This window comes from Callorhinus ursinus, unplaced genomic scaffold (genome assembly GCF_003265705.2).
Source record: "Callorhinus ursinus isolate GAN/ISIS: 27379988/994484 unplaced genomic scaffold, GSC_fseal_2.0 scaffold8, whole genome shotgun sequence".
Classification (NCBI taxonomy): domain Eukaryota; kingdom Metazoa; phylum Chordata; class Mammalia; order Carnivora; family Otariidae; genus Callorhinus; species Callorhinus ursinus.
Genome location: NW_027397070.1, coordinates 43114564 through 43140954, shown reverse-complemented (window position 1 = coordinate 43140954; position 26391 = coordinate 43114564). Strand labels below are relative to the sequence as shown.

At 38.2% G+C, this 26391-nt stretch overlaps 1 protein-coding gene and 1 long non-coding RNA gene across 6 annotated transcripts in view; one reads left to right on the top strand and one right to left on the bottom strand.

Moving 5' to 3' along the window:
* Positions 1-2971: 2971 nt before the first annotated feature.
* Positions 2972-4684, bottom strand: LOC141373275 (uncharacterized). The gene is made up of 3 exons (XR_012379063.1): positions 4553-4684; positions 3673-3866; positions 2972-3048 (listed from the first exon to the last, which is right to left on the bottom strand). It is a non-coding gene; the product is annotated as an uncharacterized lncRNA (long non-coding RNA).
* MED6 (mediator complex subunit 6) overlaps positions 4562-26391 on the top strand; it is a 56091-nt gene continuing 34261 nt past the window's right edge. The window contains exons 1-8 of one of the 5 annotated variants that reach the window (XM_025869781.2): positions 4566-4726; positions 8641-8800; positions 10110-10201; positions 11926-12008; positions 12324-12432; positions 14140-14255; positions 23599-23626; positions 24235-24648. In XM_025869781.2, coding sequence (XP_025725566.1) covers positions 4705-4726; positions 8641-8800; positions 10110-10201; positions 11926-12008; positions 12324-12432; positions 14140-14255; positions 23599-23626; positions 24235-24365 — 741 coding nt within the window. In that variant the 5' untranslated portion in view covers positions 4566-4704 and the 3' untranslated portion in view covers positions 24366-24648. Of the gene's footprint in view, positions 4727-8640; positions 8801-10109; positions 10202-11925; positions 12009-12323; positions 12433-14139; positions 14256-23598; positions 23627-24234; positions 24649-26391 lie in introns of those variants that run through there. The other 4 variants (XM_073895433.1, XM_073895435.1, XM_073895432.1 and 1 more) reach the window with 4 other exon arrangements.

Below are 26391 nucleotides of genomic sequence, written 5' to 3'. Positions count from 1 at the left end.
GACAATTTTGAGAAGCTGGGGTATCTCATGCTTTCAGATTCTGTATACAACACTTAAAGGATACATATCCTTTTTTTTTTTTTTTTTAGATTTTACTTATTTATTTGTCAGAGAGAGCGAGAGAGAGAGCACATGCAGGGGAAATAGGCAGGCAGAGGGAGAAGTAGGCTACCTACTAAGCAGGGAGCCCGATACGGGACTCCATCCCAGGAACCTGGGATCATGACCTAAGCCGAAGGCAGACGCTTACGGACTGAACCACCCAGGCATCCCAGATACATATCCTTCTTAAGCACACATGATTCATATAAGGCATAAAGCAAATCTAAACAAATATTAAAGAATAGGTATTATGTAGAACACGTTCTCTGAGAACAATGCAATTAAGTTAGAAGTTAATAACAAGAAGATAGGTTAAAAATTCTAAATATTTGGAAGTTAAAAACACACTTATAAGTATACTGATATGTCAAAGAAGAAATTGAATTAGAACTTAATGAACGCTTAGAGCAAATGATAATGAAGCACTATACATCAAATCTTGAGGTATACAATGAAAATGTTTCTCCAAGGAAAATTTATAGCCTTGCATGCTTGTTTAAGAAATGGATAGAGGCTGAAAATTAATGAGCTAAATGTTTATCTCAATAAATTAGGAAAAGATCGACAGAATAAAACCAAAGAAAATAAAAGGAAAGAATAGAAATATAAGCAGAAATAAGTGAAATACAAAAAGACACCATAGAGCGACTCAATAAAACTGAAAGATTTTCTTTAAAATAATATAAATTAGATAAACCTTTGTGACATTAACCATGAAAAAAGAAAAAAATAACTGGCTAGAAATGGGGACATATGTGCTGGAATAGCCCAGATTAAAAAGACAATATGAGAACACTATGAACAATTTCATTACTAATAAGATCTAGGAATTACTATTTTCTTCTTCCCTGTAATATTGTTTAGGAAGCCATCTAATCCTCTATTTGAAGGATCCTAAGAATAAAGCAAGATCTACCAGCAGATTTCCAAGCTATTGCCACAACCACCCCCTCCCAAAATTTGCCGGGATTGTCACTTGAGATTTAGAAGTTTGACTTTCAGCATCACCGTTGGGGCCCTCCTTGTCATATCAGTCATCAGTCAAGGATCTTCCTTGGGATACTTCCTTTGCTTCACTCCAGAATTAGCCAGATGTCTCAGGGACATACTCAACCCAAAGGGTGTGCAGATTGTTAGCTGTCTTTGAATGCCATACTGGAATATGATCAATTTAGTCTACCTTTGCTATTGCTTTTTGATGCCTCATAGAGTGTTACAAGGTTTAGTGCTACACAATCTCATGGATACATGGCCACTGTCCTGAAATGAGAATACAAATCCAAGGAGAGGTTCTTGGAAGGATTCTGTTTCTTTCTTTTCTTTTCTTTCTTTTTTTTTTTTTTTTAAAGATTTTCTTTGTCAGAGAGAAAGAGAACACACAGTGGGTAGTGTAGGCAGAGGGAGAAGCAGGCTCCCCACTGAGCAAGGAGCCCAAAGCGGGGACTCTACCCCAGGAGTCTGGGAATGACCTGAGCCAAAGGCAGTCCCTTAAACAACTGAGCCACCCAGGCATCCCAAGGATTCTCTTTCTTCTGTGTTAAGCTTATCTGTGCTCTATGTTTGGGATTCTAGGATTGAATTCTTAGTAATCAGATTTTTTTGAACTGCTGCCTTCAGAGGTACCAACCCAGGTCAAGTTTTGGTCTTTGCCATGAAGGGTGGTGTAGATTTTCTTACAACCCTTTAACTATAAAATATTTGGTACCATATCTCTCCCTAGACCATCAGGGCCACTCTCAGAGGTTCCAGGGTAACTTTTCAATACCCCCTAAGGAATTCTGAGATAATTTTCTGTCCTGGTCTATATTATGAAGTAGCTGGCTTTTTCCCCACTAAATAAGAGAGAGAGAGAGAGAGAGAGAGAGAGAGAGAGAGAGAGAGAGAGAGAACCTCACACATTTAATACTTGCTAGAACACTTTTCTGGTAGGATACCATACAAAACATTGTCATGTGTTTATCTTTTTATTCTGTGGATTTCCAGAACATTAGCATAAATGAAGTAGTTGGTCTACATTGTTCTAAGATTGAGAGAGAGATTTTAAGGAGTTTTCTTGTCACTTCTCATAAATCCAATTCCATTTCACAATCATGCCCAGGAACTTGTGGGGCACATCAGGAGTAAGGCAGCTACCATGCCCAGTCCCAAGAGATGAACCAAATCATGTCATCTCACCCCCTCTCTGTCCAAAGGCTGTCCCTTCACCCGGATGGAACAGCCCCAGCGTTGTTGTAGAGATATGTGTGTAGAACAATACTGCAGCACAGAGCTTCTTCCCTCCCCTTAAAGCTTCTAAAAGACTCCTGAGGAGCCAGGAAAAAACTAGAAGATAGGGATGTTGCTAAACATTGTACAAGGCACAGGACAGCTCTCCATACATCCAGCAAAGCATTATCTGGCCCAAAATGTCAACAGTGCAAAGGCTGAGAAACCCTAGTGTACAGAATGTCTTGCAGAGACTTCATGTACAACATTGATATGGACATGTTAAAAAATAAATCATTATCCCTTTTTTCACCTACTCACTTGTTACTTGTCATTCCTAATCTGATTAATGGCATCTAGTCTTATAAATCAGTATCTTGGAAATCATTTTTATCTTCTCTCTCTCTCTCCCTCACCATGCTCATCTGTTAGTCACTAATTCCTTTCCCATTCTAACTCCTAAATATCTGTAATCCTTTCTCTTCCCTCAGCTACCACTGCCTTTGTGTGAGTGTAGACATCATTTAGTTTGCAACTGTCTCCTAAATGGACTCCCTGCTTTGAATCTTATAAATGCCTCCAACTCATACTCCTTGAGTATTCTAAAATGGAAACCCATTTGCATTTCTCCTACTGTCTACAAGATAAAGGCTGAGCTCTCAGGTCTGGCTTACCATGATTATCATGTGTTTTATTATCTGCGGATCCAGGTTCTGGTGTTCTTTTTCCCAATCTCCTCTCCTAATAAAAATCCAAGAAAACAAAACCAACAAAACAAAAAGTTTAATGTTTCACACTTCTGTTTGTTGGACATGATGTTCCCCCTTTTTTGGAATACTCTCTCCACCAAGCCCCCTTCCCTCTTGAAAATTTCCTTCTGGAAAAAAGATCTGTCTTTTTAAAACTCGGCTCTGTGCATGTGCATACTTCTGTTGGGACACATACCACCTCAGGTATAAAATCCCAGTTAAAAATTGAAATGTGGGGTGCCTGGGTGGCTCAGGCGTTAAGCGTCTGCCTTCAGCTCAGGTCATGATCCCGGGGTCCTGGGATCTAGTCCCCCATCAGGCACCCTGCTCGGCGGGAGGCCTGCTCTCCCTCTCCCACTCCCCCTGCTTGTGTTCTCTCTTTCACTGTGTCTCTCTCTGTCGAATAAATAAATAAAATCTTTAAAAAATTTGAAATGTGACAAAACAACACAGTATATTTTTATTCCACTTAGATTTTTAAAACTTGAATTCCCAGTAGATGAGGTGAAAAATCACAGTAAATTCATGGTCCTCCCCCTTTGCTCGTGGGTTGTGGTTAAATTCTGGGGGAACCCTCATAATATCTAAGTTTTGTAGAAGATGTAGGCACACACACCTCATCCCTGTACACAGGGCTCCTTCAGATTTGGAGGTTCTCTTCTCGGTATCAGTGTCTTGCTTGGTAGATACCCTCATCATTTTGCTTTTGTGGGGCCACACTGGAGCTTGAGAATCTTTCTGAGGCTTTCTATGGCTTCCGCATACCACAGAATTATTCCCTCTGCGGGCTTGCTTCCTACCCCAGATTACCTGGAATGCAGACACTAAATTTTTAATCAAGGACCCAGAGGTATTCCCTTTCTTTTAATCTTATTAATATCTTACTTCAGAAACATTTCCTGTCTTGTGAAATTTTTGTCTCAGAGGCATCTAACACTTTCTTTAATGGGTTTAGACTTTTAACAGGTTTAGTCACTTAAAAGCTAATGACTCTCAAATTGTTTCTGCTTAGTTCTGTAGCATCCCATAGGATGAAAAACAGAACAGAGTAGCTCCTAAATCTAACAGCCCTTTGGATACACCTGAGGGAGCTTTTAAAATTGAAGATGCTCCCCCGCAACTCTGCATAATCAGAATGCTTTTTTTTTTTAACAATCACAAAAGATGAAGGTCCAATTTTCCGAATCTTTTAGTGATGGGAGGGGGGCAGGACTCCGCTCAGTCTCTTTTTCCTCAAGGTCTCCAAATTTTCTTTCACCCGTAGTGCTTACTCCCTGCCTCTTTCCCTCCACCTCCCGGCCCAGCTCCCTCCTTCCCGCCCTGCCCCGCCCCTCTCCCACTTCGCAGCCTCTGCCCTCACTTCTTTGCTTCCCGTTCACCTTCCAGCCCCGCCCCGCCCCTCTCTTTCCCAGCCCCGCCTCCCCTCCCCGCCCCGCTTCTCTCCGCTCCCTCCTCCTCCCGGCCCCGCCCCTCCTCCACGCCCCGCCCCCTCCCACCTCCTCTTCCCAGGCCTCTCCTCAGGCTGCGCAGTCTCCTCCCCTCCTTACGTTCCTGACCGACCCTGCGGTTCGCAGCGGGCCACTTCCGTCGTCGGGGCTGTTGCGTTTACGGCACGCCGGAAGGAGAACCTGCGAGCGCTTTTGGAATTATGGCGGCGGTAGATATCCGAGGTAATTTGCGCTATTATCCTTTATTTACTGATTGGCTGGGGCCTGGTTTAGGGTTTATAGCTCGCGGAGGCAAGATTCAGGTTCTTTTGTGACGACTCCCAAGCGCCTTTGAATGGTTTTTGTGGACACCCCCAAGGCTCTAATCTGGCGAAAAATCGTTTTCCCCGGCTCCTTAGGGGTCTCTTATAAGCTTCAAAACGAAGGGGTTGGAAGAAGCTCTGGGCTTCGAGCCCTCAGACCTGCAGTATTGTTGCAGACACACACATCTCTACGACAAGATTGGGGCTGTTCTGTCCAGGTGAAGGGACGACCTTTGGGCAGAGAGGGGGTGGGATGATGTAATTTGGTTCTCATGGGACTGCGCGTGGAAGCTGCCTTATTCCTGACCCTGCGCCCTGCGCGTCCTTGTTCACCTAAGATTTTCTAATGTAAGTTTTATTTTTGAGTCTGATACCTTCCATCGAACACATAACAATTACTGAGGGCAGGGATCGTTCCTTTTTCACAGCTGAATTGTAAAGGTACTCAGGTATTTGTTGAATCAGTGGCACAATTTTTAGCTACTTGATCTCCGTAACAGTTAGGCCATACATTCTCGGCACACGTACACACATCTTTTTCAGTGAAATTGAAAAAAAAAGCCTAGGAATTGTGCTTTGGGATCCCAAAGAGTGAACGAAGGGCGGTTAAAATACAGCTTGAAGCGTGAGAATTTAGTTCCAAACTGTCCAGGTTCCTCCAGGTTGGAAGTAACCATTTATGAGGGTGAGAAAAATTTATGAGACTGAGAGAGCGCCCATGAATATATATATATTCTCAAAGATTTTATTTTATTTATTTGAGAGAGAAAATGAGATAGAGCATGAGAGGGGGAGGGTCAGAGGGAGAAGCAGACTCCCTGCTGAGCAGGGAGCCCGATGCGGGACTCGATCCCCGGACTCCAGGATCATGACCTGAGCCGAAGGCAGTCGCTTAACCAACTGAGCCACTCAGGCGCCCCTAATGAATATATTTTTTACTGTTGTGGTGATGGCTCCCACAAAACTTCTTGCACTTGTATGAAACTCTCAACCTGTATTTATTTCCATTTGAAACTTTCTGTACTTTTCCTTAAAGGAAGTGTTGAATTTTTGTACCTAGATGCAAGACCTCTCACCCCCAGCAGTTTAAAGAAAAAGGGCTTTCCTCAAAATATGTCTAACTGTAATAGTTCCTAATCGTTTTTACCTAGGGTTATTTTTGTTTGTTTATACCTGGTTATTAAAGGGAAGGGTTTTGAGATGCCCCTTTTTTTTTTTTTTTGAGATTTTATTTATTTATCTGAGAGAGAGAGAGATTGAGAGAATGAGTGGAAGGAGGGGCAGAGGGAGAAAATACGCCCCGCTCAGCAGGGAGCCAGATGAGGGCCTCTATCCCAGGACCCTGGGATCATGACCTGAGCCGAAGGCTGACTCTTAACGACTGAGCCACCCAGGCGCTCCTGAGATGCCTTTTTCTGTATTAACTAAATTGGAGTCTTGCGCACTTAATAGAAATATGTTCTCATTTATATTTACTCAGAATGTCCAGTGATCTTCAGCATTTCTGTACAGTGTTTTTATATGTTTGTTTTTCAGTGCGAGAGTTTCAAGTGCCTAATTTCATTACTTGCTGATAGAAAGCTGTACTTAGGCTATGTTGACATGTTCCCTTGCTACTGACTAAAAAAATATTTAGTCCCTCTGAGTGTTTTCAAATATTTACCTTTCACAATGTTTTACTTAGATTTGTTACAGTCATTGAAAGGCTTTAAGGTGGGGCCGTGTCTGGTGTGTTAGAAGAAAAGGTCAGTGTGGCTGAAGCAGAGTGAGAGAGGAGTTGGGAAGGAGATGAGGTCAGAGAGATAATTGGTGACTTGATCATATAGGGATTGCAAAGCCATGGTGTAAGGTCTTTGGCTTTTCCACTGAGTAAAATGGAGAGCCACTGGAGGGTTTTGACCAAAGGGGATGAACATAATCTGACTTACTGTTTTTAAGGATCACCTTGGCTGCTAAGAACAGTGTAGGAGGGTAAGGGTGGGATTAGGGAGACCAATTAGAGGTCATTCCTGTAATGCAGGGAAATTTGGAGGTAGCTGGGACTAGGGTGGTAACAGTGGAGGTGGTAAGAAGTGGTTGGATTCTGCTTGACTTAGTAGTATATTTTCTTAATGGGGCCGTGATCACAGGTAGTGCCCCAATGGGACAGAAAATTTATTTCTCAGCCACATACCACCCTCGTAATCTCAGTTAACCATTTTTTAACTGAACATCCTTGGATTCTCGAGTATGTGTAAATCTGTGTCTGGTAGAGTAACTTGTCCTTCGCCCTCAATAATAAATTAATAAACATTTGGTGACTATTTTAAGTTTGGTCCTGTGCAAGTTCCTAATGAGTAAGACACAGCCCCAGTTGTCTAAAAAGTCAAATTTAATGGGAACACATTTGTATTTCTGGGTTAAAATATGATGAGTATTAATAAAAGTATAAAAAATGCTCTGAGACCATGGAGAAAGAAGCCATTATTTCTGTCTCGCAAAGTAGAGAAAGGCTTTGTAGAGATATTGACATTTGAAAGGAGTTCAGCTTAGCATGACTAAATTATCTGCTAAACTCACACCTTTTTGAGAATGAAAGAGATCTCTATTTTTGAAAAAGGCATAAACTGGAGGTGGGAGGAGAGGAAACGAGAACAGCCTTGATTAAGCCAGAAATAAAGTTGGTCATTGTTATTTTAAAATAAATTGATTACTGGCACTGCCACGAACATCTTCATAATTAACATTTACTGGGTTATTACAATGTGCTAAAAGCATTTCACATATACAATCTAGCACATAGATACTATATAGTATCTCTACAGAACCAACCTTCTTGAGGTATTGTGTGGTAAAGTGGTTAAAATAGTGCCTGGAACAATGTTTAGAAGTGGTAAATAATATTTTTTTTGCGTTTGTATTAGTCTTATAGGCCATACTTTCCTGATTTTTCATCTTTGATTAGTTTAGAAAATGGGGAAAATATGACATGACTGCTGATCAGAATACAGCTTGGTGAAGAAAATTATAGGGAAAAAGGGAAAATACACCGAACAGTCACTTGGAGCAGAAGACATTTACGATTCCTTCTAAATTCCAAAGAGTCTGATTCCATATTTAAACTCAGTATATCCAGGGACGTCTGGGTGACTCAGTCGGTTAAGTGTCTGCCTTTGGTTCAGGTCATGATCCCGGGGTCCTGGGATCGAGCCCCGCATCGGGCTCCCTGCTAGGCAGGGAGCCTGCTTCTCCCTCTGCCTCTGCCTCTCTCTCTGACTCTCATGAATAAATAAATTAAAAAAAACATTAAAAAAAATAAAGCTATCTAGTTCTATTTACCGTGTCTTTTTTTTCTTTTTGCATTTTGAAATATTAAAGAGTTTATTCCAAAATGTGAAATTGTATGGCTGTAATTAAGGACATTCTACTTCTCACTTGCTTCGTAACTTTTGCATCATTATCTCCTCTATATAATAGCTTCCTAACTTATTTCTGTCCGTAATTGGGAGGTCCCAAACTGGTGGATGTGAATGTGTTTTCTTTGGGATGCATTTATTTTTTAACATGTAGTGCCATAACCCACCTCCTCCTCACCCTGTGAAAAATCATTCCTGTTCCTCAGGTAAGGTGTTCTCCTTGCACTGTGCTCTGGTAACACAATTATTCATACCTTTGTTATAACACTTACATATCATCTTGTCATTGCTTTCTTGCACACTTTTCTGTGAGAGTATGTAGGTTAGGATCCATGCAGTTCTTATATTCATAGTGCCTCCTGCATTAGATGCATAATAAATGTTGGATTGGCTTTTTTTCTTTTTTCTCATCCTTTATCATTTTGTTTCTTTCCTGTAGATAATCTGCTGGGAATCTCTTGGGTTGACAGTTCCTGGATCCCCATTTTGAACAGTGGAAGTGTCCTGGATTACTTTTCAGAAAGAAGTAATCCTTTTTACGACAGAACATGTAATAATGAGGTGGTCAAAATGCAGAGACTAACATTAGAACACTTAAAGTAAGTTATTGAAAGAAGGTCGCATCTTTGCCAATTAGAGATTTTGAAATGAATGGTTCTCTCAGGCTATGGATAGTGAAGTACAGAGTAGAAGGTTTGGAAGACTGGAGTTTTTTTTGGCGGGGGGAGTTGTACAAATTTGACATGCAAAAGAATTACCAGTAGTCACTTAAAACCTAGGAAGGCTTTTCTGTATAATTTCATATATTATCGTCCAGTTAAAATACAGCTATGAGGTTTAGATGCAGATCCAATTAGTGATCTTAGCAATGCAATTGTTCTCCACTAGGTGACCATACTTAATTGTCCTTTTAACATTAAATTTAATGCCTGAAACCATAGTCTGGCTTATAGGAGATTTTTCTTCGTATGACAAAATTTTAGCTTGACAGTTGCAAAGTAAGGTTCTTCAGACTTCGGATGCTAAATAATTAAGAACTTATTGCTATTACAAAAGTTTCTGAAACAGTTGTGTAATACAGTTTTTCATTTGTCAGCTAAACATCAGAGAGGGGTTCTTAATTAAATTTCTGAGGTATTTTGAATAGCTTTAGGAGGCAGATATTTACAACTATTAAGAAAACTTATTGTTGCTTTTAAACAATCTGTCAGGTCAAAATTTATCGGAAGCAAGGATAAGGTTTTGGACAGTTTCTTGTTGAGTAGAATATATAGTTGAAATATATGGTCGAGAGGAGGATGGTCTTCATGTACTATATATTTCTAGATTTTACAAATGTTTATACATCTCAGGAAGCATTACAGTATTTTGGTTGTCTTTTTTTCTGTTTTTTTTATTTTTTTAAATTTTTTATTGTTATGTTAATCACCATATATTACATAATTTGTTTTGGTGTAGTGTTCCATGATTCATTGTTTGTTCATAACACCCAGTGCTCCATGCAGAATGTGCCCTCTTTAATACCCATCACCAGGCTAACCCATCCCCCTACCCCCCTCCCCTCTAGAAACCTCAGTTTGTTTTTCAGAGTCCATCATCTCTCCTGGTTCATCTTTGGTTGTCTTTTTTGACATGTATACTCTTCAGTGTACTTTCATGACTGAAAATACTCAGATTTAAGTTTATTGTGGATTTTTGTAGAGTTGTTTGAAAATCAAATCTTACTTTATATTCTACCTACCTGGGAAAATAGCCAGTTTTTATTGGACAGCCAGTTTTTAATATCAAACATAGGCAGTTTTAATTTGATTTACAGAGTTGCTCTACTTTTATATAATACTCTGACTGTTGTACACAATTGTTTGTAGGGCATTCATAGATCTCTGGATGTCTGTGTTCTGTTTGCAGTCAAATGGTTGGAGTGGAGTACATCCTTTTACACGCTCAAGAGCCCATTCTTTTTATCATTCGGAAGCAACAGCGGCAGTCCCCTACCCAAGGTAAAAATGTAAACTTCAGGCATAATTTTCTTCTTAAAATACTTTGATTTACTTAACTTTCTGAGCTACATGTTCTTACTTTTTTGGAGTGGGTTCTGTTTTTGGGATCCCCAAGACCACATACATGTTCAGTGCTTTGCTAAGAGGACTCAGCAGACTCAGCATATGGGTGTGTTAGTTATACCTAAGATTTGTTGTGGCAGCACAGTAAGGATCCACAGACAGATCAGTAAGGGAGAAAGCCATGTCAAGTGGGATCTGTAAGAATCCATGTGTAAGCTTCCTTTGCTTTCCCTTCTGCAAGGGGCTGCACCAAGTACATCCTTCCTCCAGCAGCCCCCACACACACTACGTATGTAGTATGTCTGCTTAGGGAAGTCCTTTTGATACTCAGAGTCCAGAATTTTTTTCTGTGGACATCCTCTGCCTGCCAAAATTCCAGACTCTCAGAAGGAAATGAAGTTTCCACTATAATAGTATTATTTTTAGAAATGTCTGGGCACACTAGTTCAGCAGGCATAAATTTACCACTTAGGAAATAATTCAAAAGCCAAGTTCCACTAGTCACATGCTTAGACACCAGAAGTCTTCCAGCATGCTCAAGGACAACTCTCCAGGCACTAACAAAGTAACTCACTACATTGAAGCCACCTCTTCTGTGAGGATAGTTGTTGGGAACCTCAAGCATCCTAAGTAACAACTTCTCCTCTCAGTCCCCTGAGTCTAATTATTTTAAAAACATACACGGTAGATGCAGTTGCACCAAATTCATAGAGGATCAATTGAAAATCCTCATTGACACATTCACCCAAAGTACTTATCTGGCTTATATTACCAAACATAAACTTGCTTTAGAAATCACACTGAAGAGTATAGAATTCAGATTTGACTTTGAATCAGAGAGCTAGTTACTATTCCAGAGATGACCAGCTACATCTCATTAGATAACTTCATCAAGACATTTAGGAAAAACCTTCACCCTGATACTGATTTCAGAGAATGACTTGCTAAAGAAGTTGTGGTTCCAGAGTTAGGAATCCACATTTAATTTCAAAATCCAATGATCTAGAGTCCCTGCCCAGCAGAAAAAAAAGAACCTTAGAACAAAGGCAAGACCAGGAACAAGATTTCCATGATCAGAGGGTTCAAGGTATGGAAGTGACACGAGGTGGTACCGGCTTCACTAGCAGCTGTTTTATTCCTTAGGACCCAGGAATGGGACATGTTGGCAAGTTCAGTGCATCTGATATCTTCACCCTGGGCCTAAATCTCTCACTCTGAGATCTTACTCCCCAAAGTGTAGGTGACTAATAGCAGCACTGGATCACTTGGGAACTTGTTAGAAATGCACTGTCCCTACTGAGTAAGAATCTGACTTTAACAAGATATTTAGGTGATTCAGATGCACATTCTAATTTGAGAAGCATTGCTCTAGTTGGCAAACTGTTGCTGCGATGGTTCAGAGAGTAAATATTTTAGGCTTTGTGGGCCTCAGGGTGTCTGTAACAGCTACTCAGGTAGTGTCATAGCAGCCTTAGATAATAATATAAATGAATGAGTATGGTTGTTTTCCAGTATAAATTTATTTACAAAAATAGGAATTGCCAAATCCTGTCTTAAGCTTTAAGAAAATATCAAATTTTAGTTGTTCTTTTTATGAAAATCTATTTAGCAGTTTGTGTGCATAGCTATATTCATGAATGTTTTTATTTCCACGGCTTTAGTTATCCCACTGGCCGATTACTATATCATTGCTGGAGTGATCTATCAAGCGCCAGACTTGGGGTCAGTTATAAACTCTAGGGTGGTAAGTATTTCACATTCTTGAAACAGGAAAGAAAACTTTTAATCGAGCTACCTTGTTTCCAAGAATCATACAGAAGTTTCTCTCCCTTGTGTATGTTGGCACGAAGTGTTGACTACTAGAATGTCTTAAACGTGGGTTTCTATGGGCCAAGTTCATGTTAAAAGTATATATCACAGCCCCAGCTCTATAGGGATTCAAGTTCTGAAAAAACAAAACAGGAAATTACTTTCTTTGCATATGGAATATTGTGAGTATTTACTTTGGAGATTTTAGTTGATCTAATGAGAAATTCAGAATTTGTTTTCTTTTTACAAGCTTACTGCAGTGCATGGCATTCAGTCAGCTTTTGATGAAGCTCTGTCATACTGTAGATATCATCCTTCCAAAGGGTATTGGTGGCACTTCAAAGATCATGAAGAGCAAGGTGGGTAAAACACTTTTTGGTATTCTGAGAATGAAGCTGTTTTCTATAGGAAAACAGCTATTGATTTCAAGGTGTGTTTTAGATAGGAAGACTTCATAGGATGATGACATTTTCATAGCTGTGATTCACGTAACTAGATGTGGTGATACAAGCTTTCCCATAGGAACAGATAGAAATTTTAATCTGTAGGTAACTGGTAATCTTTGGTAAGTTGATTCAAGGTTTTAAAGTACTTGGAACATCCAGAGGGTATCAGTGATGAGGAATGGGTCATAATGATGTATCCTGCTTACCTAACTGTTGAGTCATCTTGAAATCTGGAACCTTAATCTCCCATCTTCAAAGTAGGGGAGATGCTTTTATAGCCCTGTCTCCAGATGACCAGCCTGTTTTCTGATCTTTCCATGTTATTACCTGTTATGATGTGAGACCCCCTAGTTTCCATAGCTGCTAGTCTCCTAATGGTTCTGCACCATATTTTACAATAAAAGTGCTCTGGAAATGTGTCTATGGCAATATACCTATATTCTGAATTTCCTTCTCTGAGAAATAGCAACTCAGAATAAATTACTAAGGGAAAAGTAGCCTTTAAATAGAATTCAGACCCGTGGAATGAATGGTCTTTCAGATATAGTTATAGTTATTCATTTATTTTTTAAAGATTTTACTTATTTATTTGACAGAGACATAGCGAGAAAGGGAACACAAGCAGGGTGAGTGAGGAGAGGGAGAAGCGGGCTTCCCAGTGAGCAGGGAACCCGATGCGGGGCTCGATCTCAGGACCCTGGGATCATGACCTGAGCTGAAGGCAGACGCTTAACAACTGAGCCACCCAGGTGCCCCTAGTTATATTTATTCTTTTTTTTTTTTAATTTTTTTTATTGTTATGTTAATCACCATATATTACATCATTAGTTTTTGATGCAGTGTTCCATGATTCATTGTTTGTTCATAACACCCAGTGCACCATGCAAAACGTGCCCTCCTCAATACCCATCACCAGGCTAACCCATCCCCCCACCCCCCTATTTATTCTTAATAGTAGGTGCAGACAGCAACATTTGACATAGGAAAGTTTACATCTGTTGAATACACTTCTCTCGAGCTATTTGCCCCTGTCCTAATGAAATGTTTGGAATAAAACTTACCTGGAACTCTTCATTTATAGATAGTCCCCCAATACAACTCCCTCCTGGGGAAAGTTCCATACGTGATTAATTTCAGAATTTCTCTTGCAGGTTCTTTTCTTTCTTGTCTTTATGATCTGCTGTTGTTTGGTTTGTCCTGTTTTTTTCAGTGAATTATAGTCTTAAGTATGATAACTTGAGCTTGTGAACTTTGCATTTCCATTTGTACTTGTTAGGTTCATGGGAAGACCATTTAATACACTTAAAATATACACAAGATAATTTCAAATCCATAATCTGGATTGTGATTTGGGTAATTATGGAAAATGTTAGCCTTAAAATTTTTAATGTCTATCTATGCTTACATACTAAAACTGAAGTATCTTTAAAAGACTTAATCAGCTGTTTAAATGTTAAAATGTTAACCTCATTTAAGAGGGAAGTGTTAGGGATAATCTTTGGACTAGGAGCCGTTAAAAATAATGATGTTTGAGTATAGTCGTGGTAGACAAAGATTTGTAAAATGTAAGACACCAAACTAATTAGGCAGTGTTTTGATTTGGACTTCATATTTTAATAGATAAAGTCAAACCTAAAGCCAAAAGGAAAGAAGAACCAAGCTCTATTTTTCAGAGACAACGTGTGGATGCTTTACTCCTAGACCTTAGACAGAAATTTCCACCCAAATTTGTGCAGGTAATGAGAACGCATGTGGTTAATTTTGATTTGATGCTTTTTCCTGGATTATTTATTTTTAATTGAGAACTGTTTCAGTTGTGACCTAAAAATAGTGACTTTCCTCATTAGTTAAAAATGGTCTCTGGTGGAAAAAAAAGGGGGGGCCTCTGAATCAAAGGAAAGGTTTTTAAAGACTTAATAGAGATAGTGGGTAAAGGGAATGGAATTAACACTGTTCTGTGCTCTTAAGTTTATTTTCTCTTTGAATCTTCACAAACTAAGGACTGCTTAAACATAACATTCTCATTCCAAAGTTGCTGAAAGTGTCATAGATGGTAGCTAACTAAACTAGAATCTGAAACTCATGCTGTTTTTATTCTGTATGCTGCCTTTCATCCTGATGTAGTAGATGTCGAAGTCCTTAAATGATAGACTAGTTAAAACTTTTGTAACAAGTGGTGCTGGGCTGGCTCAGTTGGTAGAGCACATGACTCTTGATCTCAGTGTAGTGAGTTCGAGCCCCACGTTGAGTGTAGAGATTATAAGTAAACTTAAGAAACAAAAAACTTACGTAACAATAAGAACAGTTGAGGTAGAGGGTTTGGCATAATAAATGGAGGAGTAATAAATAGAGTTACATCCTATTGATGCTTAAGTTATATAAATTCTGTTATTTAGCATAATAGCAATAACAAAGCCACCTGCCATTCTACTAAATGAACTTTTGAAGTGAAGTAGGTATGAGATGGAATATGTGAATATGTTATTCTCCTGGTTGGTCTCAGTTCACAGAGACCTCTACAGGGCTTTGTACACACAATGTCATGTATACTGTTTTTCTTGATGGGGAGATTAAAATTTTCAGGTTGGTTTTAGATTAAATGAGATTTTTCACACTTTGAGATGACTTTAGAACAGGCCTCACCTTCCCCTTTCCCTGACTTCACTGTGTGAGAGTTATGTGCTATTGGAATGGTGATGTGGTAGTGAAGGGAGCGGAGGACAGAATGGAATGTAGGACAGGAAAGTCAATTTAGAGAACTCTCATGAATTGCATTTGAAGATAAAATAGTGTCTGTTGAACAAGTAAATTATAGTGTGTGTAGGGATATGAGTAACCAAGATAGTGTAGGAGGTTAGGTGTGGTTGACCATTCAGTGAGTACATAGTATATATGAGGGAGGCTGGGGGAAGAATGCCTAGGCCTGCACAGTACAGTAGCCATTAGGCACATGTGACTGTTGAACATTTGAAACACAGCCCGTGTAAATTGAGCTGTGATGTAAGTATAAAATACATACTGGGTTCAAAGACTTGGGTGAGGTACGGAGTAAAAAGATGTAACTACCAGCTTGCATTTGTGGCTCACATATTTCTTTTGGACAGTTCTGATGTAGAAAATGGGAACAGAACACACAAAACCAGAAATATGAAAGAATATTAATGGATATATTAATGTTCATATTAATTAATGGACATACTAATAGTAATGCACAGATTTCTTGGAAACCAGAAATCTTCAGTTTGTTGTTCTTTTTCTAGTTCCTTGAGCTGTAAGCTTAATTGCTTATTTGAGAACTTTCTTCCTTTTTAATGTAGCTATTTATTACTATAAACTTTACTCTTAGTACTGCTTTTTTTTTAAATTTATAATCTTTTTTATTGTTATGTTAATCACCATACATTACATCATTAGTTCTTGATGTAGTGTTCCATGATTCATTATTTGTGCATAACACCCAGTGCTCCATGCAGAATGTTAGTACTGCTTTTGTTGCACCTCGTAAGTTTTGGTATATTGTTTTTTCATTTTTATTTCTTTTCAGATAATTTCTGATTTCCTTTTTGATTTCTTCTTTGAACCATTGGTTGTTCAGGAGTGTGTTGTTTAATTTTCACATATAAGTTAGCAAAGGAAAGAAGTGAAACAGATAAGAGCAAAAACAAATGAAATAGAGACTAGAAAAACTAGAAAAAAGTGAAACTAAGGGTTGGTGTTTTGTAAAGATAAAATTGACAAACTTTTAACTAGACTAACAGAGGAGACTCAAATCAAATTAGAAATGAAAGAGGAGACAGAAACAAAGGATCATTAAGAGACTATATATAATAAGGAATTTGAGAAACAAGACAGGATCATAGGGGAAGGGAGGGAAAAATGAAACAAGACGGAACCAGAGAGGGAGACAAACCGTTTATAAGAGACTCTTAATCTCAGGAAACAAACTGAGGGTTGCTGGAGTGGAGGGGCATGGGAGGGATGGGGTGGCTGGATGATGGACACTGGGAGGGTGTATGCTATTGTGAGTGCTGTGAATTGTGTAAGACTGAATCACAGACCTGTACCCCTGAAACAAATAATACATTATATGTTAATAAAAAAATTAAAAAAAATACGAGTTTAACTTAAAAGAGATACTATATATAAAGAATTATATGCCAACAAATTGGAAAACCTTAAAGAAAATTGGAAAATGTGTAAGAAATTCCTAGAAATGTACAACCTACTAACTCTGAGGCATGAAGAAATAGAAAATCTGAACAGACCAAAAATGAGTAGGGAGATTAAATTAGTAATCAAAACCTCTCCACAAAGAGAAGTCTAGGACCAGATGACTTCATAGGTGAATTCTACCAAACATTTAAAGAGAATTAACACCAATCCTTCTCAAACTCTTTCAAAAATTGAAGAGGAAGGGAACATTTCCAAATTCATTGTATGAGGGCAGCATTAATCTGATACCAAAGACGACACAAGAAAACTACGTTCAGTATCCATGATGAACACAAATCCTTGACGAAATACTAGCAGACCGAATTAAACAGCATGTTAAGAGAATCATACACCATGATCAAGTGGGATTTATCCCTGGAATGCAAGGATGGTACAACATACTGAAATCAATCTTGATGGTATACTGCATTATCAGAACAGAGGTTAAAAAATCATACATATCATCTCAATAGATGCAGAATAAGCATGTGAAAAAATTCAACACCGTTTTATGATAAAAACATTCAACAAACTTGGAAAGAAAAGAATGTGCCTCAACATAGTAAAGGCCATATGTGATAAACCCACAGCTAACATTCTCTTAAGTTTTTCCTTTAAGATCAGAAACAAGACAAGGATACCCACTTTGCACAGTTCTATTCAACATAGTACTGGAAGTTCTACCAGAGAATTTAGTCAAGAAAAAGAAAAGGCATTCAAATGGGAAAAGAAGTAAAATTGTCTCTTTACATGATTCCTGACATGATCTTATACATACTAAACCCTAAAGATTACACCAAAAAGCTGTTAGAATTAATCAACAAATTCATTAAAGTTGCAGGATGCAAAATCACTCAAAAATCACTTGCATTTCTATACACAACAACGAACTATCTGAGAAGGAAATTAAGAAAACAATTCCATTAACAATAGCATTAAAGAATACTTGGTAATAAACTTATTGTTTTCAGCTTTATTGAGATATAACTGGTGTATAGCATTATGTACGTTTAAGGTATACAGTGCATTGACTTGATACGCTTATATATTGCAAAATGACCACTGTAGCATTATGTAACACCTCCATCATGTCACATAATTACTATTTCTTTTTTGTGGTGAGATCATTTAAGATTCACTCTCTCAGCAACTTCAGAGTATATAATGCAGTAGTAGTAACTATAAGCACCATGCTGTAATTGGATCCCCAGAATTTACTCATGTTATCAGTGGAAATTTGTACCCTTTGACCAACATCTTCCCGTTTCCCCTGCCAACCACTCAAGCCACTGATAACCATCACTTCACTCTCTTAATGAATTTGGCCTTTTTAGATTCCACATGTAAGTGATACATAGACTATTTCAACTTCTCTTTCTGGCTTATTTCACTTAGTATCATGCCGTCAAGGTCATCTTTTTTTCTGCAAATGGCAGTATTTCCTGCTTTCTGACGGCTGAATAATACTGCTTCATACCGCATTTTCTTTATCCATTCATCTTTTGACAGCTTGTAGGTTGTTTCTGTATCTTAGCTATTGTGAATAATGTTGCAGTAAACATGGGAATGCAGTTATCTCCAGTATTCTGTTCTCATTTCCTTTGGATATATACTCATAAGTGGGCTTGCTGGATTATGTATTTCTATTTTTAATTTTTTGGGAACCCTCTGTATTGTTTTCCATACTGTCTGTACCAGTTTACATTCCTACCAACAATGTATCAGGGTTCCCTCTTCACCTCCTTGCCAACACTTGTAATCTCTTGTCTTTTTGATGATAGTCATTCTGATAGGTGTGAGGGGATATCTCATTCTGGTTTTGAATTGCATTTCCCTGATGATTAGAATGTTGAGCACCTTTTAATGTACTTGTTAGTCAGTTGTATGTCTTCTTTGGAAAAATACTCAGTTCCTCTGCCCATTTTTTTTTTTAAGATTTTATTTATATATTTGTCAGAGCACAAGCAGGGGGAGCGGCAGGCAGAGGGAGAAGCAGACTCCCCTGAGCAGGGAGCCTGATGTGGGACTCGATCCCAGGACCCTGGGATCATGACCTGAGCCGAAGGCAGATGCTTAACTGACTGAGCCTCCCAGGTGCCCCTCCTCTGCCCATTTTTTAGTTTGGTTGTTTGGGGTTTTTGTTTTATTTTGCTATTGAGTTGTATGAGTTCTTTATATATATTTTGGATGTTAACCCCTTATCAGATACAGGATTTGCAAATATTTTCTCCCATTCTGTAGGTTGCCTTTTCATTTTGTTGATGGTTTCCTTTGCTGTGCAGAAGCTTTTTAGTTTGATGTAGTTCCACTTGTTTATTTTTGGTTTTGATGTGTTTGCTTTTGGTGTCAAATCCAAAAAATTATCTCTGAGACTGATGTCAAGGAGCTTATGGCCTATGTTGTCTTCTGAGTTTTATGGTTTCAGGTCTCATGTTCATGTTTTTAATCCATTTTGAGTTAATCTTTATGGTGTGAGATAGTGGTCTAGTTTTATTCTTTTGCATGTGACTGCGCAGTCTTCTCAACACCATTTATTGAAGCCTAGGTCAAAGAGGTTGCTGCCTGTGTTCGTCTCAAGGATTTTGATGGACTCCTGTCTCACATTTAAGTCTTCGATCCATTTTGAGTTTATTTCTGTGTAGTGTAAGAAAGTGGTCCAGTTTCATTCTTCTGCATGTGGCTGTCCAGGTTTCCCAACACCATTTGTTGAAGAGACTGTCTTTTCCATTGGATATTCTTTCCTGCTTTGTCAAAGATTAGTTGACCATAGAGCTGAGGGTCCATTTCTGGGTTCTCTATTCTGTTCCATTATCTGTGTGTCTGTTTTGTGTCAGCACTATACTGTCTTGATGATGACAGCTTTGTAATAGAGCTTGAAATTTGGAATTGTGATGCCACCAGCTTTGGTTTTCTTTTTCAACATTCCTTTGGCTATGCGGGGTCTTTTCTGGTTCCATACAAATTTTAGGATTATTTGTTCCAGCTCTATGAAAAATGTTGATGGTATTTTGATAGGGATTGCACTGAATATGTAGATTGCTCTGGGTAACATAGACATTCTAACACTATTTGTTCTTCCAGTCCATAAGCATGGAATGTTTTTCCATTTCTTCATGTCTTCCTCAATTTCTTTCATATGTGTTCTGTAATTTTCAGAGTACAGATCCTTTACCTCTTTGGTTAAACTTAGTCCTAGGTATCTTATGGTTTTTGGTGCAATTGTAAATGGGATCAACTCCTTAATTTCTCTTTCTTCTGTCTCGTTGTTATCGTGTAGAAATGCAACTGACTTCTGTGCACTGATTTCATATCCTGTGACTTTGCTGAATCCCTGTATGAGTTCTAGCAGTTTTGGGGTGGAGTCTTTTGGGTTTTCTACATAGAGTATCATGTTGTCTGCGAAGAGTGAGAGTTTGACTTCTTTGCCCATTTGGATCAGGCTTAGATTTAGACTTGGTTTTGATTGATAACCAAAATTTAGAATATAGGAAAAGAAACAGATTGTGGTTTAAAAATTAAGGGTTTAAATATTAGTTGTTAAGGGTTCTGTTTTCATTGACCAATCTCCAGAACATTCAGTAGCTTACTGCTGTGTTTGGGTTCTGAGGTATTCTAGCCAAATGACCTCTTTTTTTCTGGCCAGGGGCCCTGCCTTAAATTCCACCTGCTTTCCTGTTCTGATGAGCTAGGCCGGACAATGTAGAAAACTTCAGACTCTCTTGAATCTTAAAACAAAAACACTTTGCTTTATAGAAAGTTATAGAAATTTAAAATAGTATATGAAAGTAAAGAGAATAATTAAAAACAAAACTCCCACGTACCTGTTACCTGGCTTCAACAGTCATCAAACATGGCCAGTCTTGTTTTAGGTCTTCTTTCTCTACTTCCTCCCAATTATTTTGAAGCAGGTTGCAGACTCCATATAATTTTAGTTGTTTTTTTTGCACTTCTTTTTATTTATTTATTTTTAAAGATTTATTTGAGAGAGAGAGAGAGTGCATGCTTGTGAGTGGGGGGAGGGGCAGCGGGAGAGGGAGAGAATTTCAAGCAGACTACCCACTGAGTGCGGAAGCTGTTGGAGGCTGATGCAGGGCTTGATCTCCTGACCCATGAGATCACTACCTGAGTTGAAACCAAGAGTTGGACGCTCAACCAACTGAGCCATCCAGGCGCCCCCGTTTTTCTTTTAAAGGTTTAGCCATAGTCCTACTTCATTTGTCATTTTCTAGAACCCCACCTTTCTTTTAACCGTCCATGGGCCAAAGCCAACTCCCAAAGAGAGAGTATGTCCAACTGTATGTAACAGAACTAAGAGAAAGATGGCTTTCTCTCTAGAATTGTTAATTGTTAATCCCTCTGCTCCTTCTACCCAAAACATTTCTCCTCAGATCTAGAGAGGAAAATAGATTCTTGGTTCACTTGAAGTCTCCTATGAACTCCCTATTTACCCACTGTGTCTCCCAGAACTATGTGTAGCTCAGGACTTACTCTTACTTATCCATTGTATTTGACAGTCGAGCTTCTGGGTTGCCCCATGAGGAGTGCTCAGGAGAATATTAGAAAAGTCCTGCCTGCTTCCTTGGAATTCCTTTTTCCATATTTTAATTCTCATTACTACTGAAAGTTACGCTGATACTGATGTGATGGGAATTTAAGGCCTTTTATGATGAATGTCTTTTCAGTGCCGTTTTCAGAAGTTGCTAGAACACCATAATATTCAGCTAGGTTTATCTTAAGGTTACTGATTAAATTTTGCAAGAAAGGTGCCCCCATTCTATTTTCCTATCTGAGACCATATCCTACTAGTTTGTCTTGACAGTATTCACTAGAAAAGATGAGGGAGTGTATTGGGTATGTAATGACATTATTCAAATGTCCAGATACAGTCCAGTGTCCAGTATAGTTCATATAGTTCAGTGCTAGCAGAAGAAAACTCCCTCTCAATTTCTCACTCCCTCAGTGTTATGCCATGTCCATGTATGTCCTCTCCTGTTACAAAGTAAGAAAAATTCTATGTTCCCTCAGATTACTTTAGACATGTTTAAATTCTAATACATTCATAAGATATGTGATAATGTGGATGTGTTGGAGGTTCCCATGAGCACCCTCATGTTTAGAGATTTGCTTAAAGGACTCACTGGATTTATTACAGTGACATAGTAAGGGTATACAGCCAGATTTAAGGAAAAAGACAAGTAGAGTCTGGAGGAGCCTGTGTGCGGGCTTCCTTATATCCTGTCTTTCCCATTAGGGATTACGCAAAGTGCATTCTTCTTTGAACAGTGAAATTGAGGCAACATGTATGTGATATTTTTGCCCAAGAAAGTCCAGTAGAGACTTGGTCCCCCATGTTTTTTTGGGTAGAGGGGAAGGAGTTCATCATATAGGTACTCTATCTAGCTCATACCCAAATTCACATTCCTGGAAGGGAAGTAAATGTTCAGCATAAACAACATTGTACAATCTAGACACAGTACTCTAGACACAGTCTAGAGCCACCACTATCAGGGAATGATGGGGACCTTCCAAAATTCCTAGTCATCAGCAAGTTCCTAGTCATCCACAAGCTGGCTTTTCTAAGGATGGCAGCCTGAGGCTTTCTATGTTAATCTTTTCTGCACATTGGATAATAATGTGGAGCTCAGTTTTGGTCTTATTAAGTGTAACTTCCCAGAGCTTGCAGGTGGAATGGGCTAGTAGGCAGTTGTCAGCATGAATCTGTAACATGTGATATCAGGAAATTTTGTAGTCTTTAGTCATAGGAATAGATGAGAAAGCTTAGGGAGGGCATGTAAATTCAGAAAGAAATTCAGAAAATGTCTGGAAACATTAACCTTAAAAATGAAGAGAACATTTTTCTTTTGAGATGCTGGGAAGTCTATAAAGTTACGTGTGTGTGTATGTGTGCGTTTATAGGAAGAGGAATAATAAGCTTGAAGGAGATAGCTGGGAGGGAACTTGGGATGTTGACATCCTTTTTTAAAAAATGTAGCATATAGAGTCATTGGCTGCAAGTGAAGGGTAGGTTGTAAGCCTTGAGGGGGAAATTGTTTTAAAGTATTTAAAGTGGGTAATAGGAAAAGGGAGATGACAGCATAATCAAATAAAGAACTGCTATACAGAATGGAGGATCTGACCTTGTTCCTGACTCATGATGCCCCCATCATTTTTTTTTTTACTGTAGTTTGATTTGGAAAAAAAAATTTTTTTTTTTTTTTAAGATTTTATTAGAGAGCACGAGCTGGTGGGATGGGCAGAGGGAGAGGGAGAAGCAGACTCCCCGCTGAGCAGGTGGCTCAGGTGCTTAACCAACCAAGCCATCCAGGCACCCCTGTAATTTGATTATTAATAGTACTCTCGTCAGAAGCCTTATGTTCATAGAAAAATACCTTTTTCCTCTTTGCTTACCATACCTGCCATCTTTGTAAGTTGGAGTGTTCATCTGTATTTTATTCTGCTTTCTGCAAGTTCCTATCCCCTAAACATATAGGCCTCTGGAGTCTTGAAAGACTCCATTATTCTCTCCCACGGGATTCTACTTAGCTACTTTTTGTGAAGCATTATAGCCTGGGTGCAGAGGCAGAGGGCTATGTAGATAGATATTCAAGGGGGGATTGTTTATGTTTGACTCTTTTGTTCTAGTTTTCGTTTTGTGTCTTTTCTGGAACAAGGGGATAAGAAGTAGAAAATGATAAATTTACTTTTTATGGTACGTGAATAGTGGTTCCTCTTTATGGTGTCATTTTTAGTATAATTTGAATGAAGGTGTAATTTTAATAAGAATTATGAAGTCAAGAAGAAGAAAACTTTGCTAACCTGCCCTGTTTTCTCCTCCCTACCTGCCCCCCCCTTTTTTAAAAATTACAGCAAAAGTCTGGAGAAAAGCCTGTCCCAGGTATGGTTCCTGATATTCTCATTAAACTTGAAATAAAACCAGTGTGGTTAACTCAGTAACAGGTGTAGCACAGAAGATGAGCTGTGGTCCTTTGTCCTTCTAGACTCTCATGGCAGTTTGTTGTGCCTAATTTTTGAGATCTGCTGAACTGCCAAAAGATGGTGCTTTTGTGGAAGTGATATGAGGATTTAAAAGATTAATTGGAGTGGGAAGAGTAAGTATTGAGGAGGGGTGGAGAAGCCGAGGTGATTTGAGCTTGTTTTTAGTTTAAATCTCAGTGTGAAAAAAGGTGTTCTGTTTCATCATTGAAAACAGGTATTGAAGTATCTGTTTAGTCTGGGAGAGATCATGTACCTTGTTTATGCATATCGTCTTATTGAAATGACATGTGTTTTTGTCTATGATCACAAATTTGCCTGGGTTATCAGGTTTTTAGGTCTGTAAATAGGTTCTTATATATCTGCCTGATAAAACAGCTAAATTTAGAACTTGAGATAGGCAGTTCTAAATGAACTTGAGCCTAAACTATTCACATTACTGTTGTCTAAATTGATTTCATCCCTCTGCCTTCCTCTTCGTCCAAAAAAATACCTACTTTTGACGTCTAGTGGATCAGACAAAGAAAGAGGCAGAACCTATACCAGAAACTGTAAAATCGGAGGAGAAGGAGACCACAAAGAACGTCCAACAGATAGTGAGCACCAAAGGCCCCCCTGAGAAACGAATGAGACTTCAGTGAGCAATGGGTAGGAGAGAAGCTTGCAAGACTCCTCTTGCCCATTATTGATACCTCATTACTGTGACAGGCTCTTGAACTTTAAAACTCTTCGTCACAACCCTTCCATTTGTATGAATGTGCTTATTCTTTAAAAAAAGGTTGTAAGGATCCTCATGCTTTTGATATGAATATTTTTTATGTATGTTTTGTAACCTTTCCCCTATTGGACTTGAGCGGCCTCCTTACTCAAATGTATACTGCTATATACATCTAAAAACAAAATAAAGGTATTTGTGTAAATCACTTTCTCATGACTTTTTTCCCTTATTTCTCTTGCTGAAGTGTTTCCAGATGCACTTTGTAAACATAAAGGATTAATGTGAAAGTAGTAACTAAGCTCATTTTCTTTTGTGTATTTCTCAGTATTAAAATACTAAAGTTATAATTTGAAAGATAAAGAAAAGGGAAAAACCTCCTACCAATACTGTAACAGTGCTGTGAAGTTTCTTTGTGCATAGTTATTTTTAAAACTGTAGCTTGTAATTATTCTCTTCATGCAGTTTTACTTTTATCATATTACTGTGTCTTTTGTAAGTACTTCTCCATGTTTACTTAGTTTTTATTGACTATTTTAGTGACTGAATAATTCCCATGAGTGATTCTGTTTTCTTTAAACTCTCCCTGTATTCTACTTAAGGCTGTAGTGATTATGTTTGTGTATAGTGGTTTTTCTTTCGTGTTTTTTTCTTTAGGCTAGAGTCCCACCAGTAGAATCACTGAAATCTGTCTGTCTCTCTTTTTTTTTAACTCTGAGTTTGTATTGTTAAGTTGTTTTTCTCAAAAGGTTTGGATCCAGTTATTCAACAGTAGAGTATGAAAGTACCAGCTTCTCCAGAATCTGGCTACCACTGAATATTGTCATTTTTGGTTTTAGTGCCAATTAAGTAGCAAAAAAAAAAATGTTTTAAGTGGCTGAATAATTTCTCATCTTTGATTTTGCTTTTATGAAATGTCTGATTTTTTGTATGGTAAGATTTTTAGCTTTTTATTTTGACATAATTTCAAGCTTTTAGAAAATTTGCAGGAATAGTATTAAAAATTCCTGCATGTATACCTTTTGCCCACATTCCTCATATATTAACATTTTTCCATACTTGTTCTTTAATATCTTACCTCTAACGCTTACTGTCAATTGCTTTCTCTCTCTTTCTCTCTCTGTGTGTATATATATATATATATATATAATACACATACTTATACCTTTAATTTCAGATTGAGAATGTGTTGCATATCCTAAAATCAAGGACATTCACTTACATAGCCGCCACAGTACAATTATCAAAATTAAGCTGGCATGATACTACTATCTAATCTGTAGATCTTATTTGGATCTTACCAGTGGTGCCAAGAAATTACAGCAAAATAATAAATTCACAGCGAAAGAATATCTTGAATTATGCATTGGATTTAGTTGCCCTGTGTGTTTAGTCTGCTTTGGTCTGGAACAATTCTTTAATCTTCCTTATTTTTCATGACTTGATATTTAAAGGGTTTAGGCCAGTTATTTTGTTGACTGTCTTTCAATTTGGGTTTGTATGATATATTTTCATGATTAAGTTCACTTCACGCACTTTTGTCAGGAATACCACGAAAAGGTGCTTATGGAGGCACATGCTGTCAATTTGCCCCATTTCTGGTGATGTAAACTTTGATCACTTGGTTAAAGTAGTGTTTGTTAGGTTACTCCACTGTAAAGTTACTATTTTTCCTTTTGTAATTTATAAGTATCTTGTGGGGGAAATAGTGTAAGGCTCTGTAAATATCATATTATTCCTCAACCTTTTACCCAGTGGTTAGCATCCATTGATCATTTTTCTCTGAATCATTTATTGCTATGATGGTTGCCCAGTGTCCATTTTCTAATTCCATCAGTTCTTCTGTATTAGTTTTTTGTTGTTGTTGTTATAAAGAATAGCTTTCCTTTCTTCCCTGCTTATTTATATTATTGTGGACTTGTGGACTCCTCAATTCTTAATGTATTCAATAA